The following is an 18,000-nucleotide window of genomic DNA, read 5'->3' on the forward strand; positions in this document are numbered from 1 at the left end:
TCCAAGAAAAGAAAACTCCTTGTAACATTTCTATTGATTTGGAAAAAGAAGGAACGCCCCATCAGTGCAAGTTAGTGCTTCATAAAAAAAGAATCTGTCTCTGCAGTTCAATAATGCTGGCTTTGACTTCAAATCCCAATACTGTTGTCTTCTACCATATCATTCAAAACAATAGATTTCAAAAGCTCTTATTTACAACCTGCTGACATACAGCTATTGTTTAAATCTCTGAGGCACAACTGAAGGAGAAAAAAGCAACACAAAGTAAAATTTGCTTCCTAAATGCAATGTAGAGGTTCTATGTGGGTTCTTAAAGTGATTACAGCGAGCAAACTAATTACACAAATCTTATCTGCTGTGCACTTCACCTCGTTATGTAGGACTCAAATGTGAAGTTTTTAAAGAAACACATGCTAATATTTTAACATAATAATATTATTTTAAAACATGATCTCTGGTACTACATTAGGTTAAAGACATCTGAAAGCCTGAAAAGCCATGCTTTCAGACACTGTTTCACTTCCTTGGACATTTCACCAGGAGGGTAAAACTGTCCCCACCCCGTCAATAGCTTCTTACCTGTCATTAACCAAACAGCGGCTTCTCCTACTGACTGACATGCTTTCAGCCAGTAACATGCTTCGACTCAGAAATCACGGTTGATGTGAAATGACCTAGAAAGTGCAAGTGTAACAGATTTCTGAGAGTAAGGCATGGAGTCATGTAATAAAATATAATCTAAAATGTGTTTCAAAACTGGAAGCGCACAACAGGTAACATTTATTGGATTATTTTGTTAGGTATAATCACTTACAGAATAACTACTAAACAGCTTTGTACAACCCCCCCCAAAATAGAGTCAATCGCCTTCCTATAGTCCACAAACAGGAAGAAAGTATACCAGTAAATGTTTTTTGCAGACAGTTTCATTTAGATCTACCCCAGCAAGTAAAGCAAATAGAATTCAAAAGCTTAAACATGCATAGGGTTTCTGGGAAGAGAGATAAACTGCATTGGTTTCAAATAAACAGCAGGGCTAGGTTCCCAGGTTTCAGGAGACACAGTTGCTGTTTATGACTTATATTAAGATGATTTATTGTCCTCTTGAAATTAATCGTTTGCCAGTAATGATTTCTCCCTAAACCAGACCACCCCCTAAAACTGTTCACCTGGTTGCCTCAGTGCTTTAGTTTGCTGGCGCAGTATCTTCTTTGACACTAAAGTACAGCTTGCAAGTTTAAAAAGCCGTTTTTTTCTTTTATTCAAAACTAAAACACTAAATGTAGTAAAACTATAATAAAAGACAAATGACAAACATTTAGACTAGAACTGTCACGCACTGTTACCAGAAATCAGGTTTTCATTTAGGATGTCACTGAAATTCAAGTGCTTTATTTTTTTTGACACTATTTAACATGTTTACTTATTTCAACCCTGATTTCGTCACAAGTACCCATAAAACAATGATGGTAAACAATAGTAACATGGTTTACTGTCCCCCCCCCCACCCCCACACTTTTGCTAATACATTAGTGTGTTCAGTGCTGAAATGCCATGTCTGGAATTTTGTCTGATTGAATCACAGATTAAAACCGAGTAACTTGGGCATAAACTGTTGATGCATTTTTGACTGAATACAACCCACCCCCCCAGTCTGATTATGTAACAACTTGGCACCAATTTGGGATTTGTTTTCATGGGAAACAAAGGAAATCAAATAACACTTGCAAACTTCATCAGCAGATTTGCAAATTAATATTCAAACTTAATATTCGAACCAGTTTGGTGACTGGTCACTCCTGGTTATTTTATTGGCAAAACCACAATTGAAAGCCATATCTATCCTTGGACCAATATTGGTTGCAGTCATAGATACAGAGGGTAGCTAAATATTATTATGCATTAACTAAATTAAATTTTTAGTTTGCAGCCACCTAAAACTATGTTTTATACACCCTGTATCTATTAGGTAATAATGTTTTTTTATAAATTATTTTATGCTTGTCTTGGTTTACATTGAATATAATGTAGTTAAAAATTACATTTACATTGTGCCTCTTTAAAAAATAATTTGCTACTGGCACCATGTCAGGGAAGACCACAATACCTCTTCTGAAATAATTATTTTTTTAGGCTGCATCTAATGGGGTACCCCACGACCGTCCCCCCACCCCCCCCCCCTCCCAACCGCTATATACAAGTCCCTGTGCAATGTGAAGGCATTTGAATACAAAACCCTGTAAAGAAATATTAATCGCATTAATATTTTTCTCATGCACATCTGCAGCTAAATGATATGTTGAACAAAGAAATGTATTTAGCAATTCCACCAATGACTAATTATACAGTCACAACAGAAAGTCAAAAAGTAAAATGAAATGATTGTGAATGAAGTAATACAAATGGCTATCGAGGATGAATCTCTGTTGGCACAATACTATTTTATTTCACAATACTAGTAGGAAGCTGCACATATTCAACTTTTACAGTAATGCTCCTAATACCTTTTCAAAAAAATAATAAAATCAACGCAATTATAAGCACTCAGCAATCTTTTGCAGCAGTACTGCACAGCAATTCAACAAAAGGTATACAATTATAAGAGGAGAATGCAGCATCGTGTTCTGTTGCCATTTGATCTTCACTGGAGAGAAAGAATACACATGTTGTTAGTCAGATATCAAGCTGCGAAGCTGACAGAAACACATCTGTTATAAATTGAAAAGCACTTGTGAAGGTTTTTTTTTTTCACCCTCTTTTTTGAAACATTTCCACTTATGATGTTTCCCATGCAATTTGCTCTGCTGAAGTCCAGCAATTCTGCTGGCTGTGGTGGTAATAGGTTTTTCTCCATGTGGACAGGTCATTTTTCTATTAGGCATCTGCTTGTGCTGTTTAACTGCTGGCAGACGTCTGGAGGTCAATCAAAATGCAAACATCAGAAATGCAAAGTAGAAACGGAGCCAAACTCTGTAAATTAGCTTGTAGAAAAGATTGGGCATGCTATAAAAACTTACCACAGTGGTGGACATTATTATTGTACGAGCATTAAATAAATCAAGTGAAAGATGAAAAACTATCCATTACTTTTGTGGCATTATAAATAATTTGCACATACTGTAACAATGCACAGCAAAAAACATACCACCAAGCCACTAACCCCAATGGAATTAAGCACTGCAATGTCATTCTGAGGCTAGAGGAACACAGAAACAAAGAATAATATTTCTCAAGATATCGTGGCATTTAACAGTACTGACGGGTTTACAGAACTATCACATTGTTTTATATTAAAAAGTTATTTAATCTCCAATGGCAATCAGTAATCTTCTGTACTGGATAATTTACAGTACTATGTCATATCAAAGTTTTTATTTAAATACTTGTAAGGTATACTACTTAAGATGTTGTCCAAACCCCCAAATATTTTAACGTATTTATAATACACTACCTAATAAATTTGTGAATGAACCATCCAACACTGATCATGCATTATTTAGAATATGGTGTATTTGTAAATTTGATGCAATTCATTATCTCATTGTAACTTTGCAATTTAAAAATTCTGTAACCACAGGATCTAACTAGCCAACACACTTGCCAGCAGAGGAATTTTCCTCTTGAGAATGGGCACTGTGCCAGCATTGTTTTAGTTTTTTTTTTTTTGTTGTTTTAATACAATGGTTCTCACTTAAAGGTAAAGTCTTTCCTTATACAGCTTTCAAAGGTTAGTGTTTCGACCACATTTGGGTACAGCTGACAAATAAATCCTGTATGACTTCATGACTACAATGAACACATTTAGATTAATCAATAATACAAATAAAAAAGCATTTTGCTGCGTCGTGCTTTCAAAAGGCAGTCCCAGCTTCATCCACATACTGTTTGCATGGCATTGGCATGGGACTGATTCAAAGCTCTTTAGGGTGTTTATGAAGAAATACAACCTCTGTCGACAGTGCTTCGATTTGTTTTCAGTGTTCAACCTAACGAACATACCCGTAGAGGCCTCCAGCATGACCCTAAACTGTCAAGAAGAATATTTTCTACTTAATTAAGCCGTGAGATGGCAGGCAATTGAGGGCCTTCTACAGCATTCACATTTTACATAATAAAAAAATGAATTAACAAAAAAAACTAATTGTGGGAGATTACATATTTAATCTAACAAAGACGGAACACTAGTACTATGTTTTTTTTATATACATTTATACTGTATAAAAGGGTTCAAGAAAATATGAAAAAAAAAAAAAGATTAGCTAAAAGGAGCTGAGCAAAACAGAAAGAAACAACAAATAATACAAATTGTGGTGAAACAATACGCAGGTGCCGGGCTACGAAGCTCTATGACTATACTAGTTTCTGTTCCAGTTTACTGAAGCAAAATGCCTTTAACTTTTTATGATCTTATTTATTTCATGTTATGTAACTTTTGGAATATTACCCAACTGCTATGATTAACTGCAGCTTAGACTCATTAATATAGATGTATGATATACAGTAAAATAAGGATGGACACTGAGTATTTAAGATGCAAACAGACTGCCTGGACAGGTATTTAAATTATGATGAGTAATGTAAATCTACCAGACTCCCTTCAATTTTTAATAAAAAGGAACCTCCAAACACACCGTCCTTGGTAAGAAGCAACATTAAATACAAAAGGACATTGTAGCAAAAATAATCTGATCTTTAATTCAGAGTAAATGAATGCGAGAGACAGAGCCCTGGGGATTTCCAATGCATACCAAGTATTACAAAAATCACTTGCAGAAGCAAACAGAAATTAGCTTAACAGCCATTTGATCATTATGCAAATTGCTGCTACACTGTCTTGCACGCCTGAGGTGATTAGGTAGGTGTTGAATCAATAATTTGCTAAAATTCGATATTCCTGTAGCGGTGTATTCTATATGGGCTCATCAAGAAAAATTGTAGAAAATAATAATTTTACAAGTAATTTCCTTACCCAGACACCTTTGTAATGGCATTTTTACTGTAGCTTTCAAAAGATGGCAATCGCGACTTTGAAAACAGTATCAACTTGGTATTTGTGACCTTGCACAATCCTGGTACTTTACATGGCTTAGTTTACCTATGTGAATATGACAGGTGGAAAAAATAATGAATTTTAGTATACTTTATCAATGCTGTGGACAGATACATGTTTTGTATGTGGAACAAACAACTTGTAGCTGGATTAAGTCTAAATGTAAATTTAATAATTACCATTTATGCTTGTGAATGGTGAAGCTTGCTGTCCGGTAGTGCTAGTAGGACCAACACAAAATGAATGCTCTAGCTGCAGACCAGCTTCGCAAGTTGCCTTTAAAACCATGGGCTTACAGCAAGATGTTTGATAATGTGAATAGGTTTGAAATAATGTAATATTCTGTAAAACTAAAAATAAAGTTGTCTATGACGTCTATGATTCTTCCTGTTATAATATGTATTCAAGACGCTGGATTCTCGTCAAAACATTTGCACAATGTTACAAACAGGTTTCTATTACTATCACTGAATATCTTTTGAGATAGTTAAGATCTGGCCACTCAAATCACACACTACTGTAGTTCTTAATCAAAAGCAGCAGAGCTCAATCCAATGTATGTTATATGGTCCAGATAGCACTGACGGCCCCACAGTCTGAGTATGCAGTATTACGCAGGAACTGTAAAGTGCATGGTATCATTGGCATCAGGTCAGAATGATATTCTGAGACAAACAATCTTGTGCTTATGCGTAACAAGGTGACAGTTTTAGTGTCATCAGTCAACGTGATGTAACAGTAAACATTTCAAAGCAGGGCCTCTGGGATAAATTATTACCCTAATCCAAGTGTCCACAATGTTCAGAGTTAATGCTTTTTTCGTTTAACATTACTTTCTTCACTGTCCGAGCTTCCTTCATGATAAGTGCCTGGCTGGACGTCAACAGTGTTTTCATTATCAGGCTCCGTTGGGAAAGCCTTTCCCAGACCTAGTACCTGTCTCACAGTCATATTGATTCGAGAGGTCTGAATATACCTTGCACAGACTGCCCAGTCCTCTTCAGAAACATTCTGTACAACAGAGTCCTCTGGAGTATCATCTGCAAGCTCTTGAAGCAGGCACTGAGGCACGGCCTGCTTGTCGGGACTGGAGACTATTCTAGGAACTGCATGATACAGGAGCCGACTCGACCCAGACATAACCATGATGTCTCCACTGTGCATGAACATGGGAGTGGCTGGATCTTCCCTCCTCAAGCCACCCAGCAGGAAGACAGCCGATTGGCCAAAACTACCAGGATAAAAAAATAAAAAGGTTTTAGTTTAGCCTCAAGACTTAAGTTATACAACACAAAACAGACACACACAAAATACTACACTAATATATTATACAGACATTACAGCTTCTCTTCTGGCAGTTTCAGTATTCAGACAAAAACAAAAAAAACACAAACAAACAAAAAAAAAAACACTTTATGCCAGTTCCATTTTGTGTTTTTGTATTATGCAAATTACAATAATTCCCACCAATTGTTTTTAATGGACATTAGCATTATTCCTGTCTAGCTGCGGTATATTGCTTCGTCTCTCACATAACTGCCAAGAGGTAATTTGCATGCACGATTCAATAATCAGTAAACAGAACACCATGTTTTTGAAACAGTAATTAGGTCTCTGCTGTCCAAATGAATTATCCTGGGATTACATTTTACCTGAATGATAACAGTGGCCGAGAGTGGTCCAGCTCTGATTCATCAACATGAATTCCAAGAGAAGAATCAAAGTGATAGTAGTTCAGGATCCCAGCCTCTGCTTTGAAGTTTTGGAAGCCACAAGCTGCTGCAACTCCTTCAGACAGTGCATTCAGGTCTGAGGGGAATGGGGTGTAGTGATTCGCAGAGTACGTCTAAAAAGCAAAACAGTAATAAACAAGACGCTTCTAATTGCTGGAGACACAAACCAAGTAAGCAATTTGAATCTTACATATACATATTGTCATTGGCCATATAAAGAAGCCTTTTACTTTAGAAGTTTAAAGACAGATTTCCTTGGCTTTTTCTCTCTACGTCTCTGCTGCTCATTTCTACCCTACTCACAGTACAAAGTAAACTTCTGGTCACTGGAGGGAAACAAATAAAGCACATGACTGTTTAAATTGAGTCCTTTTATTCTGCAAGGGTACTGGACTACTGGTTTTCCCAATGTAAAAAGAACAAGGAGAACTAGCAATGTATTAAGCTTGTACTATAATTACGGCATCTGTTTTTCAGTTTTTATTAATTGTTTTTTCGGTGCTTATTTTTAGCTATTTTTGAGTTATGTAAATCTTTTTTTTCGGGGCTTTCATTTTTTACATACTGTATGGAATTAGTGTTTTCGGTTACTTTCCAATATGCTTGAGTATTTTTCTTCTGTCAAAATATGTATAGTAATTCGACAGAACTTGCACAATTAATTTGTACCTTCTTTCCTTTGCTGTCTTCCACAACAAAATCTACTATGGTCATGGACACATTCTTCTGGGGTAAATCCCGCTAACAAATCCCCTTTCCTGATTGCAATCTCGTTCTATATCTTGCAAGCGGAGTCTCCAATAGAAATGTAGGAATGTGCTGTCACTCAGTAGTTCGGGGGGGTTTAAAGTATTCAGAACGAATCAATTACAGATACAAGTCAGAAGGGACACTGCCCAGCAGCACTGGGACACGTATTTATTATTATTTTTGTAGTAGGTTTTATTTTTTAATGGGAAAAGGGTAAAGCCAATGTGAATGGATTAACCATTTCCACAGTTTTTCCGGTGTTTATTGGCTATCCACCGATTTAATTTTTATTTTTTTTTTGTATCGGGGGTGTTTTACCAGGTTTTATTGGTTAAAACCGAAAATCAGAAGCCCTAATTATAATGTATAAACTTGTAAAGTTTTTGCAGACCATAGGAATTATTAACTGTGATCTACACTTCATAGATGACATGAATATATATATAACCCCCCCCCCCCAAAAAAAAAACTGTATTGATAACAATAAAGCTTCCCATGCTGAGATTATTGTGCACCACTGGTCATGAAAATAAATGATCTTCAGTGACCAAGCATGAAAGATCATCTACATATCAAATCTATGCTTAGAATCTGCTCATTTTAATCAACGTCCTGTTTGTAGTGCCTTTTATCAATTTAGCCAATTATAGTACGCTCCTGTTTTGATAGCCATGCATAAATGCAATCAGCAAAAGCCAGAAACAGTTGAATACAGAATATCTCTGATGTAATGGTGCTTGTTTCTAGAGTCTTATGCAGGAATTAAGTGGAACAGAAGCCATGTTTAAATTCAGAGATTGTCGTCAGAATTTTTGCAATGTTAAATAGAGATCAAAGCTAATGAATTCAGCACGTGACTCAGTTAATATGAAATAAGACAGTGTTACTGTAATTAGCATATAAACCAGACAGGTTTTATGCCTGTACAGTTAAAGATTAACCATCCTGCCTTAAAGCAAACAACAACAAAAATCGATACAATTTGTAAGGCTCAGCCAAAAACTGAATTAAGACGACTGAATTATTTAAATGTTGTTGTTTTTTTTTTTTCCCCCCACTGTCTTGGATATATCTATTCGGGTTACAGGAGACTGCGAACACCAAGAAATCAGTGTTTTCCAAGCAGTATAAAAGACAACCATATCTTTTTGTTAGAGGACCAAGAGAAAATCATTACACTTCTGCAGATTGTGGTCTTATGTGAAGGAACTACATGACAATCTTATACATGTTTTATTTCCAGGTTAGGAGAAGGCCAAGGCAGTGTAATTTGTGCCTTGTTTAACTTGGTTCTTTATTTTAGTATAAATTAACATCCTGATAAGCCTGATCCCTTTACTTTCTAACTTTTCCATTGCTAAATTTAACCAAAAATAACTGGAAAGTTTTAAAAGCCTAATGTGCAGGTCATTATCTTGAAGTTTCTTCAATGTCAAGCAGTCTAATCCACCTGACTGTGTCTCACGTGCAGTAGTAGAATGGAGAGAGAGAAATCGCTGTTACTCAAACTTGAATCTTACAGGAGTCACAGTGAAAACAGGTAATTACTGCATATGTCATATTTTCTTGTGTTACCCTTTAAAGGGACTAACTCTGTTCCAATGCTTACTGGAGTAGATGATTTACAATAATGCACTCAGTATTTCGTGTTACTCAGTCTGTGATTTGAAGCATTTGGGGAATTGAGGTTTAAGATGCCATTGGAAATGTCTTAATGAAATCAAGGAACATTCCTGGATTATTGAATTAGCACATTCATAGGACAGAGACCTCTTTTTATCCCCCACTGAGGAGTGGTGGCAATAGGTGCGTTTACACTGGCACAAATATTGTGGATCGAGAGGATAAGAGGACATACTCCAGTCGCTTTTTTCAGTGGATACATTTTGAAAAGATTGAAGAACTCCAACTCGTAGCATCTAAAAAAGTAAGTGTAATGCATTTATATATTTTTAATATATTACATATTGACAATATGTTTGATATATCAACTAACAGTGGTGGCTGCATGTTTTTTTGTTATGTACAGTAGTTTACATTTTTCGATGTGTAGCGAGTACTGGCTAAACTTAATTGTTTTGTATTATAGATTTTGGAAATAATGTCTGAAGGACGCTTGTGCAACTTCACTTTACTATCTGGAGTGAAGACAGGATCCAACGAGCACTAAATGGGCAGCGGAAAAAGCTGTCACTACAGCAGGGCGTCAGCTTCTTTTTCTTTTCTTTTTTTTCTTTTTTTCCCCCTCAAAGTACGCATGCTCAGAGTCTGCTCCTGTGAAAAGTACCCCCCGCTGTTTCAAGCAAGTGTAACGCACCACTCCGGTACACACTGTCCCAGAATCTTATCAGAAAGATTCTGCAACGCTAGTGTAAACCCTCCTAATATGTCACCTATACAACTGTTTAGCTGTGAAGTTACTCAGAATAATAGATGGAGAGACAGTCTGTCTGTCCCTCTTTATTGTCACACTTCCATTACTGCATGTACAGAACCCGGTTAAACAAATCAAAATATCATGCAACTTGACATTAATATTATTTAGCAAAAGTTACTGAAAGGCAAGAGATGTAGGTTAGTGAGAGCAGTTTCTTCTATGGCTGCTGGCTTGTGAATCATGTACCTTGACACAAATCCAGCATTTTACTACAAGTATGAAAAAACACTATCAAATCAAACGCTGCTACTCCTATTGGTTCATTCCATGTTACGTGTGTTATACTTTGGTGCACACCCACCTGCATTCTAATGTAGGCTGAAAACTTGGTATAATACAAACTCAGGTTGTTATAATATATACTATAATTCTTTTAATAATATATTCTTTTAAACAAGTATATCTGTAACTTATATCCCCCGCCATGTTTGTACAAACATTTAAAATTAGCCATCAGCATGAAAAGAAAAATATTATTATATATATATATATATATATATATATATATATATATATATATATATATATATATATATATATATATATATATATATATATATATATATATATATATATATTTTATATATATTTAAATTTATTTATTTACAGAAGATTTATAAGACCGAGGCTCATTTACAAGGGGGTCCTGTTAGACAATAAAACAATTACAAATACAAGCAACACAATAAATTCATGTGTGGTTCAAAAGTCATCAGCCTTCAAAAAAGAACATAAATAAGACATATCTATGTGTTAATGTGGACTAAAGGAAAAACAATGGCAAGAGGCTCCAAGCAATTCCCAAATACAGTCTTTATAGGCAGCAAAGGAGAGATTGTCAAATTCCATCTTCATAATACATACTACAGATTTTTGGGAGCCGAGAGGTGAAAGAGTGATCTCCTAAACATGTGCGAACCCTTGGGACTGCCAAACTAACAGAATCCTGAGAGCGTAAACTAGAGCCAGTGTTAATCATCTCCACCAGAGCATTCAAATAAGGAGTTACCAAACCTTTAAGAACCTTAAAAACATAACAGTACCAATGAAAAAGCCTACGATGTGTTACTGAGAGCCAGCCTAGCTGTATATAAATATGACAATTCTGTGTCAAAGAGTGACTAGAACAAATATGCAGCATGAATGATATATTACGTCCAACTTGTGTAAAGAGTGCTTGGAAGCAAACTGGTAGATTGAGTCACCATAATCTAGGATAGGATATATACACACACACACACACACACACACACACACACACACACACACATACAGATGGACGGATTTATATTCCCAAAATCTGGTGTTATCAATAACTTAATCCCAAAAAATAATCCCATGCATAGCATGTCTTTAAAACCTGAACGTCTCAGGATGGAATGGGAATTTTTTTCTCCATCTCTGTAATGAGGTTACTGAATAAAAATGTTGATTGAAACGGCACATTTGTTTCAATACAATGCAAATGCATAATTCTCACATGTAAAAACCTCATACAGCAAATAGTCAAACCAAAGAAAAGCAACCTGAATTACCTTGGTGTCCCAGTTATAATGATACCCATTAGTCACCCAACGAAGCTTCTCCAGTAGACTTTTAGGTTCTCTTTTTGCAGCACACTTTTGCCTATGGTAATACAGAAAGAAAGACATTTAAACAACGAGTAATTGTCACAGGGGTCTTGGTGTTTACACTGTGTGATTCATCCTAGTTGTTCTACACAGCAGCTATGAAAAGACTCAACATTCTATAATACATTTATAGTACAATATCAGCAGGTCTTGCTGTCCATAACTGACATAGCACTTGTTATTTTTTTGGCTGGAGCTAGTATGTTGCATAGAACAATTAAATATTGCTGCTATATGCAGGTTTGTGAGACATTGCAGAACTACTGCATTTTTCAACTCATGCTGAAACAATGTTTCATAATAAGTTTATGTAACAGAAGAATGCCAGCAGTAGACTCTGAATCTGGAAGTACAGAAGTAGAGCATTAAACATAAGAGATGGGAGACCTCAGAAAATATGCATCACCAGTCTTCCTAGCTGAACAACCACTGTGATGAAAATGCATGAGGTATATGCAGCTTCACTGTAGCTTTTCACCTCTTTTAAAAATACATACTGGATTTTTATTTCTAAAGCCCCAGAGAGAATGCAGATAATATTTTCAAGCTTTGATCGTAAACGTCTGACAGTTTATTACGGTTAGCTCCAACCAGAGAATTGATTAGTCACTGGAATTTTAAGAACAGTCTTGGAAAATTAGCTTGTTACTGAAGCTCATCTTAAGCTTTCTCATTGTCTGAACTAGAACTACTTAAGATTGTTTCAAAGAATGGGGGGAGCAATGTTAAAATAGACATGTACTGTCACACTAACAGGAACTGGCAATGCAGATTACGACTTACCTTATTTGATCTCTGCTTTTCTCCCACAAATTGTCGGTGTCCGTTGGCGACATATGCATGTCTAAATTGCAGATGTTGGGTTTCTGAGGATATACTTTGAGACACTGTTTCACCCAGTGACGTTGTGAACCAGGAAGGAATGGGTTTGAGATGAAAATAAAACCTGTTAAAAAAAAAGACCAATCTGGCTAAATGTTATTTGACAATTTAGACAGGCCTCACAGATTGGCTTTGAGAGCTTCCATAAAGCCAAGTGAAGTCATAACCATTATATAGGTCGACAGAAAGCCTGTCAATGATAATTTGAAAAACAAGTCTACTGATAATGACTGGTAAATGTTAAGTTCTAAGTGCACTAGTCTCAAGGTACTGCAGCTCCAGCAGCTTTCCTCCCATAGCAGCAGCTGTGAAACATGATGAGAACTTCCACAAAAAGGGAGCAATGACAGTGCAAGAATTGACTAAAATATATAGTACACAAAACAATGGGGAATATATCCACAGTCATTGCATAACCTGATACACTTCAACAATCAAATAATTATTTGCACTGTTGTACACATTTAGATGCTATATTTTTTCAAGGACCCAGTTGTGTTAAGAAAAAATGAAAAAAAAGGCACCCCATTATTTCAGGTGAAAAAAAAAAATCAGGTATTAAAAAATGACATTATCAACAATCAATAAAAAAAAAAAAAAACCCTACTCCCTTCCTTTATTTGAATGTGTTCTAATAGAAAAACACACTGAGCAGCTACTGAATTTAATGGCAGCCAAGAAATCTCTTGATCCCTTTACAGATACGCTGATTCCCCAGAAACAGACTACATCAACTTTAAAAAGCTTTTCCAACTTCACCTCATGATCTATGTGAGAGTCCTACTTTTTCAGTACTTTAGACGTTATTATGAAACTCTCACATCCCTGAGGAGAGGGAAAATGTTTTTCTCAGTTGGATCTCATGCTATCTGCAAGTCTTCTGTGCACAGCATTACAATAAGTCTGTTCTAGCTGTGTATACCATCTGCATGCTGAGATAACAAAAAAAAATCCTGTATACCACCTTGGTTGTCAGACAGCATTACAAACTTAATGTGGGGTCAATCAAAAATGAATCTCGCTTTTCCATTAGGCAATTGTCAGAATAACTCTTGTTCTTTACCCCACCACCTTTGACTAGGAGATATGCAGTTACATAACACTTTATTTGCTTTCCTTACTATAACTTATATACTCAAGTCATCTTTTTTGTAACTTAAAAGGCGTTTCAGCTTAAAGCAGCCATTCGTCTTCATTTTTAGTGTCACACATTTAAATCTCACTTCAACATCTGACACAAAACAGTTAAAGGGAACAGTTCACTGAAACAATTTATAGGTTTTGACTTTGTGAAACTTATGAATGCAAGTTTTCTATTGTAAGCTTTGGTCATGCAGAAATTACTTAAGACTATAGTAGAGCTCCATTTGAGGATGTCAGGTGAAATTTTAAAATAAATTGTCCTTAGAGACACACACACACACCAAAAAGAAAATGACTGTAACTTTGTAGTCTTGTCCCTGGTCTTAAAAAGATGGGAGCATTTACAATGTAATTAGTTACCCAGAATAAGACGAGGCATATATGAAAGATAGCTCTGGTCAAGTTATATGAAATTATCTTACACTTACAATGGTAAAATATATTGTAAAAGCTTCATAATGTAAAAACAGTAATATCATATTTGTATAAGAAATACAGCACTTGCATTTCACATAATTAAATCAGTTCTCCTTTTTTGTAATAACCTGGTGTGTTGCACTTGCTGTGTGTTAAAATCCTGAATATTCACCTTTATTTTCTTAGGAATGGGTACACAGTGCCACTTGCTGGTTAAATGTAGTAGCAGTTTCTGAAGCACAGAAGTGTTGTGCATGTTGCAAAACCCAACGGAAAGTACAATCTGAATTGTTTGCACCAGTTTCATTTTAGTATTTAACTGGGCTGACAGAAACAACACAAAAAAATGTTTCTGAATTGAAACCATTCAAGCCTGTTTTAATTTCCTGGATCTGTGCTACTATGCAGCTGCACCTTAGCTCAATAAAATAGAATAAAAACTAGCATGAAATACCTGGATAGCCATCAAGACCAAATGCCTTCCATTTGCAGACAGGATGAAGACCAGCTCTGTAGGCGTCTCCATCACTTAGCAATGCTGCATTTAGATCACAGTTGAACACCTAATAATAATAAAACATATATATTTCAAATGTACAATTCCATTTTTAACTACCCATATTCCTCTGGAAAAAGGTTTGAATGTTTGTACCCCACTAATTTTTAGGTGTAGATTTGTTCCTATAAAAATTTCAACACAGAGATTTCCCAATTTGATTGGGCAGGCACATGTGCATTTATTATATTAAGTCAAGATTGTACATTCTGTGAAAGGTTTTTATTTGTTTCTAAAATGCTTGTTAGCAACAATATTTAGTAAACCACTTCTACAGTAAGTTCAGTTTACAACTGAAATCTAATTTGTGCTCTTGATGACAATAATAATAATCTTTATTTTTATATAGTGCCGTTCAGAGTGGACCACCATCACAAAGCGCTTTACAAGATATGAGACTAGGGTGTGTGAACTATGCATCAGCTGCAGAGTCACTTACAACATCATCTCAGCCCAAAGACAGAGCACAGGGAGGTTCAGTGACTTGCTCAGGGTCACACAATGAGTCAGTGGCTGAGCTGTGTTTGAGCCGGCTACCTGCTGGTTACAAGCTTGTTCTTTAACCACTGGACAACACAGCCTCCTATAATTTCACATTATAAAATTGCATATTGCTAATTCGTCTCATTTAGTTAATTTAAAGCTGTAATGCATGTTCACATACTGAAATATAATATAAACAGCACAGCTAGATTTCATTCCTAAAGGTCACTGGAACTAATTGTTTCTCAAATATTCGTATATACATTTCAACACATGCCTGCCAGTAAGAAATTTGAAACAAGTATTTATAAATTGTGATTGCTGCAGACAATTCTGTTTCTACTTCAATTCTGTGCATCCTTGCATTGATGCTATCTTTCCATATGCATGTATTACAGCTAATTACCTAAAATACATTTCTACAAAATGTCAGTTAAAAAAAAAAATCAAGGAACACACCCAAAATGATAAATATCTATTAAAATGTATCTTTAAAGCCTTCTAGATACCTTACAGTCCAATTTAACTAATCTGATTGGACAAGAATATGTCTGGTAGAGACGCAGCCTCTGCAGTTTAATAGCAGGCCATCATTTGCATTGAAGTCCTTGTGAGTCTATAGTTGGGTGCAATCTCATCTCTTATATTTAGACTGCAGTCCTGTGCTTAACAGGGCAACTCTGACCCCGCCTAACCCATTCACAAGGAATGCAGCTCCCCCAGGTTCAAAATGAAAGTGATATATGCAGCCCTTTTACCACATCAGTCATTCAGTCTTAGGGCTAACCTTTCAGAGCCAAAACAAAACAAACATCAGCTGAAAACCTGGAAATCCTGTTTCATTGATGATTAGCGGCTAGTGTGTTCACAACACTTAATTTAAATACAGTCAACAGCTGTGCACACCTCTATACTTGTTATGAGACCTGCTTCAATCCCCCCATTACATAAAGATCGCATATTTTTAAAAAATGCATCACAACATCTAAAACTGTTCAATGATTAACTGCTTTACATTACAGTAGTTTTTCTCGTTTGCTTTGTTTTTGCTGCATTTTCGAGAGCTCTGTAACTGCACAAGACTGATTTGCCAGGCGAGAAAGAAAATAAAAACACAAATAAATTGTAACACTGAGGTGGGCTTTTTATCAGAAAACTGCTGACGGAGTTGGAAATCGAGCGTGATAGGCAAGTGCATTCATTTGTTACAAATGTAGGCCTATAGTGGGAATTGATTCGTTTCTTAATACAAGGACGGTAAAACACGACTGACGTGTACCTGAGTGTCGTATCTCCGATTGCTGACTGTATTAATCATGAAATGCTTATAAACAGGAAAACAGATTAGTACCCTGAGGCATCTTCAAACTTAAACCTGGACAACTGTAAAAGGTTTCCTCTAAGCACAGGCATCTATACAAAAAATGCTCCCACACAATTATGGTGTCTCGATTTGATTATTCAGTAAACGATCCCTGTGTCGTAAATAAAAGCTATAGCTCAACATCTGTGTATTACACAGGTCCTCAAGATTGCTGCAGAACAGGAACAAAATACCAATGTGCAAACAATGTGATAGCTGAAGAGGCCAATACGATAAAATGAAAGATTATTGCTAAGACAGCTATATTAATTTAGCTTGCCTGCTAAAACAGTGTTGCTGTGTCGTCGTGTTTTGCTTATGTCTGCAGTGTTATTGTGTACTCTGGTCTGTATTCCACCTTGAGGTGGTTTGCCACAGTTGATAACTCTGGAAATGTCTTTTTTGTGATGATACTTCAGACAAATAAATACATACATTTATAACCATGTATTCATACAAAAATAAATTAGATGTAAAGCACGTTATACTAATTTTGAAAAGCATTACAATACAACCAAATTGTATTGTACACAAATCCCAAAAGTTATACAGCAGACTGAAGTAGAACACAAACACAGAAACAAAAACATAAATAAAACGTGAGTAGTGTGCTAGATCTGTTATTTTATGTAGTTTTGCGCAAGCAGTAACAACTATAGTAAACTTCCTTAAAATAATGTAACTATTGTTCCAGCTATCCGTTCTGTCTCAACAAAACGTGTGCCAAGAACTAACCTGGGCAACCTGCCAAATCCGGGATTTTGATGTTGAAGTTCAGTGCATACCATGGCCTATAAATATATATATATATATATATATATATATATATATATATATATATATATATATATATATATATATATAAAGGGGTGTGTGCGTGTGTGTTTTTACACATTTCAATGTTTTCTCCACACACAGAGCTTCATTAAGCACAATATATATATGAATCTCACTGGAATAATGTAGAAAAATCACAGATCCTGATTAGCACTTTCCTGGTTAACAATATCACTTTAGGTAATGTAGTCCAACAAGGATAGTGCTATAGTGTCTGTGAAGAAATAAAAAGGAAAAAAAAAATTGTAGTGTTCTATAAATAGTTCACTTTACGATACAATTGAACATATACTGTACGTACATCAAAACAAATAAACACACAAAAAATACAAATATATCTACAATTTGCATTGCTTACTTTTCCAGAATGATTGCCAGGTTTAGAAAAATCTATTACATCACTGAAATCAGGAGGTGGGTTTTTTCTTCTATAGAATTTAAACAACTTTCTAAAAGCATCTTCCCCCTGCTCCAACATAAAAGCAGCCATCCTGGCCATCCTCGCCTCTAACCTTTCAACTCTACACCAACACGAACAAAATGCAGCGAGACCGTTAATCAATTAAATAATTAAATACTCTCTTTTCAATTAAATACTATTCTGTCTTATTTCTTTGATTTCAGTTTAATTTCACGAGCTTTGATAGATCTTGTGTTTAAAAACAAAATAAACAAACAAAAAAAGCCCGAATAAACATCACGTGGTGATAAGGTCAAA

At 35.6% G+C, this 18,000-nt stretch overlaps 1 protein-coding gene across 1 annotated transcript; it reads right to left on the reverse strand.

The window, feature by feature from the left end:
- Positions 1 to 2,193: 2,193 nt before the first annotated feature.
- alkbh1 (alkB homolog 1, histone H2A dioxygenase) lies at positions 2,194 to 17,781 on the reverse strand. Its single transcript, XM_041267251.1, has 6 exons — positions 17,641 to 17,781; positions 14,498 to 14,606; positions 12,385 to 12,547; positions 11,506 to 11,596; positions 6,703 to 6,896; positions 2,194 to 6,281 (listed from the first exon to the last, which is right to left on the reverse strand). The coding sequence occupies exons 1-6, from the start codon at positions 17,779 to 17,781 to the stop codon at positions 5,858 to 5,860; spliced, it is 1,122 nt and encodes a 373-aa protein (XP_041123185.1). The 3' UTR covers positions 2,194 to 5,857.
- Between the last annotated feature and the right edge of the window lie 219 nt (positions 17,782 to 18,000).

Source organism: Polyodon spathula, chromosome 12 (genome assembly GCF_017654505.1).
Source record: "Polyodon spathula isolate WHYD16114869_AA chromosome 12, ASM1765450v1, whole genome shotgun sequence".
NCBI classification, from domain to species: Eukaryota; Metazoa; Chordata; class Actinopteri; order Acipenseriformes; family Polyodontidae; genus Polyodon; species Polyodon spathula.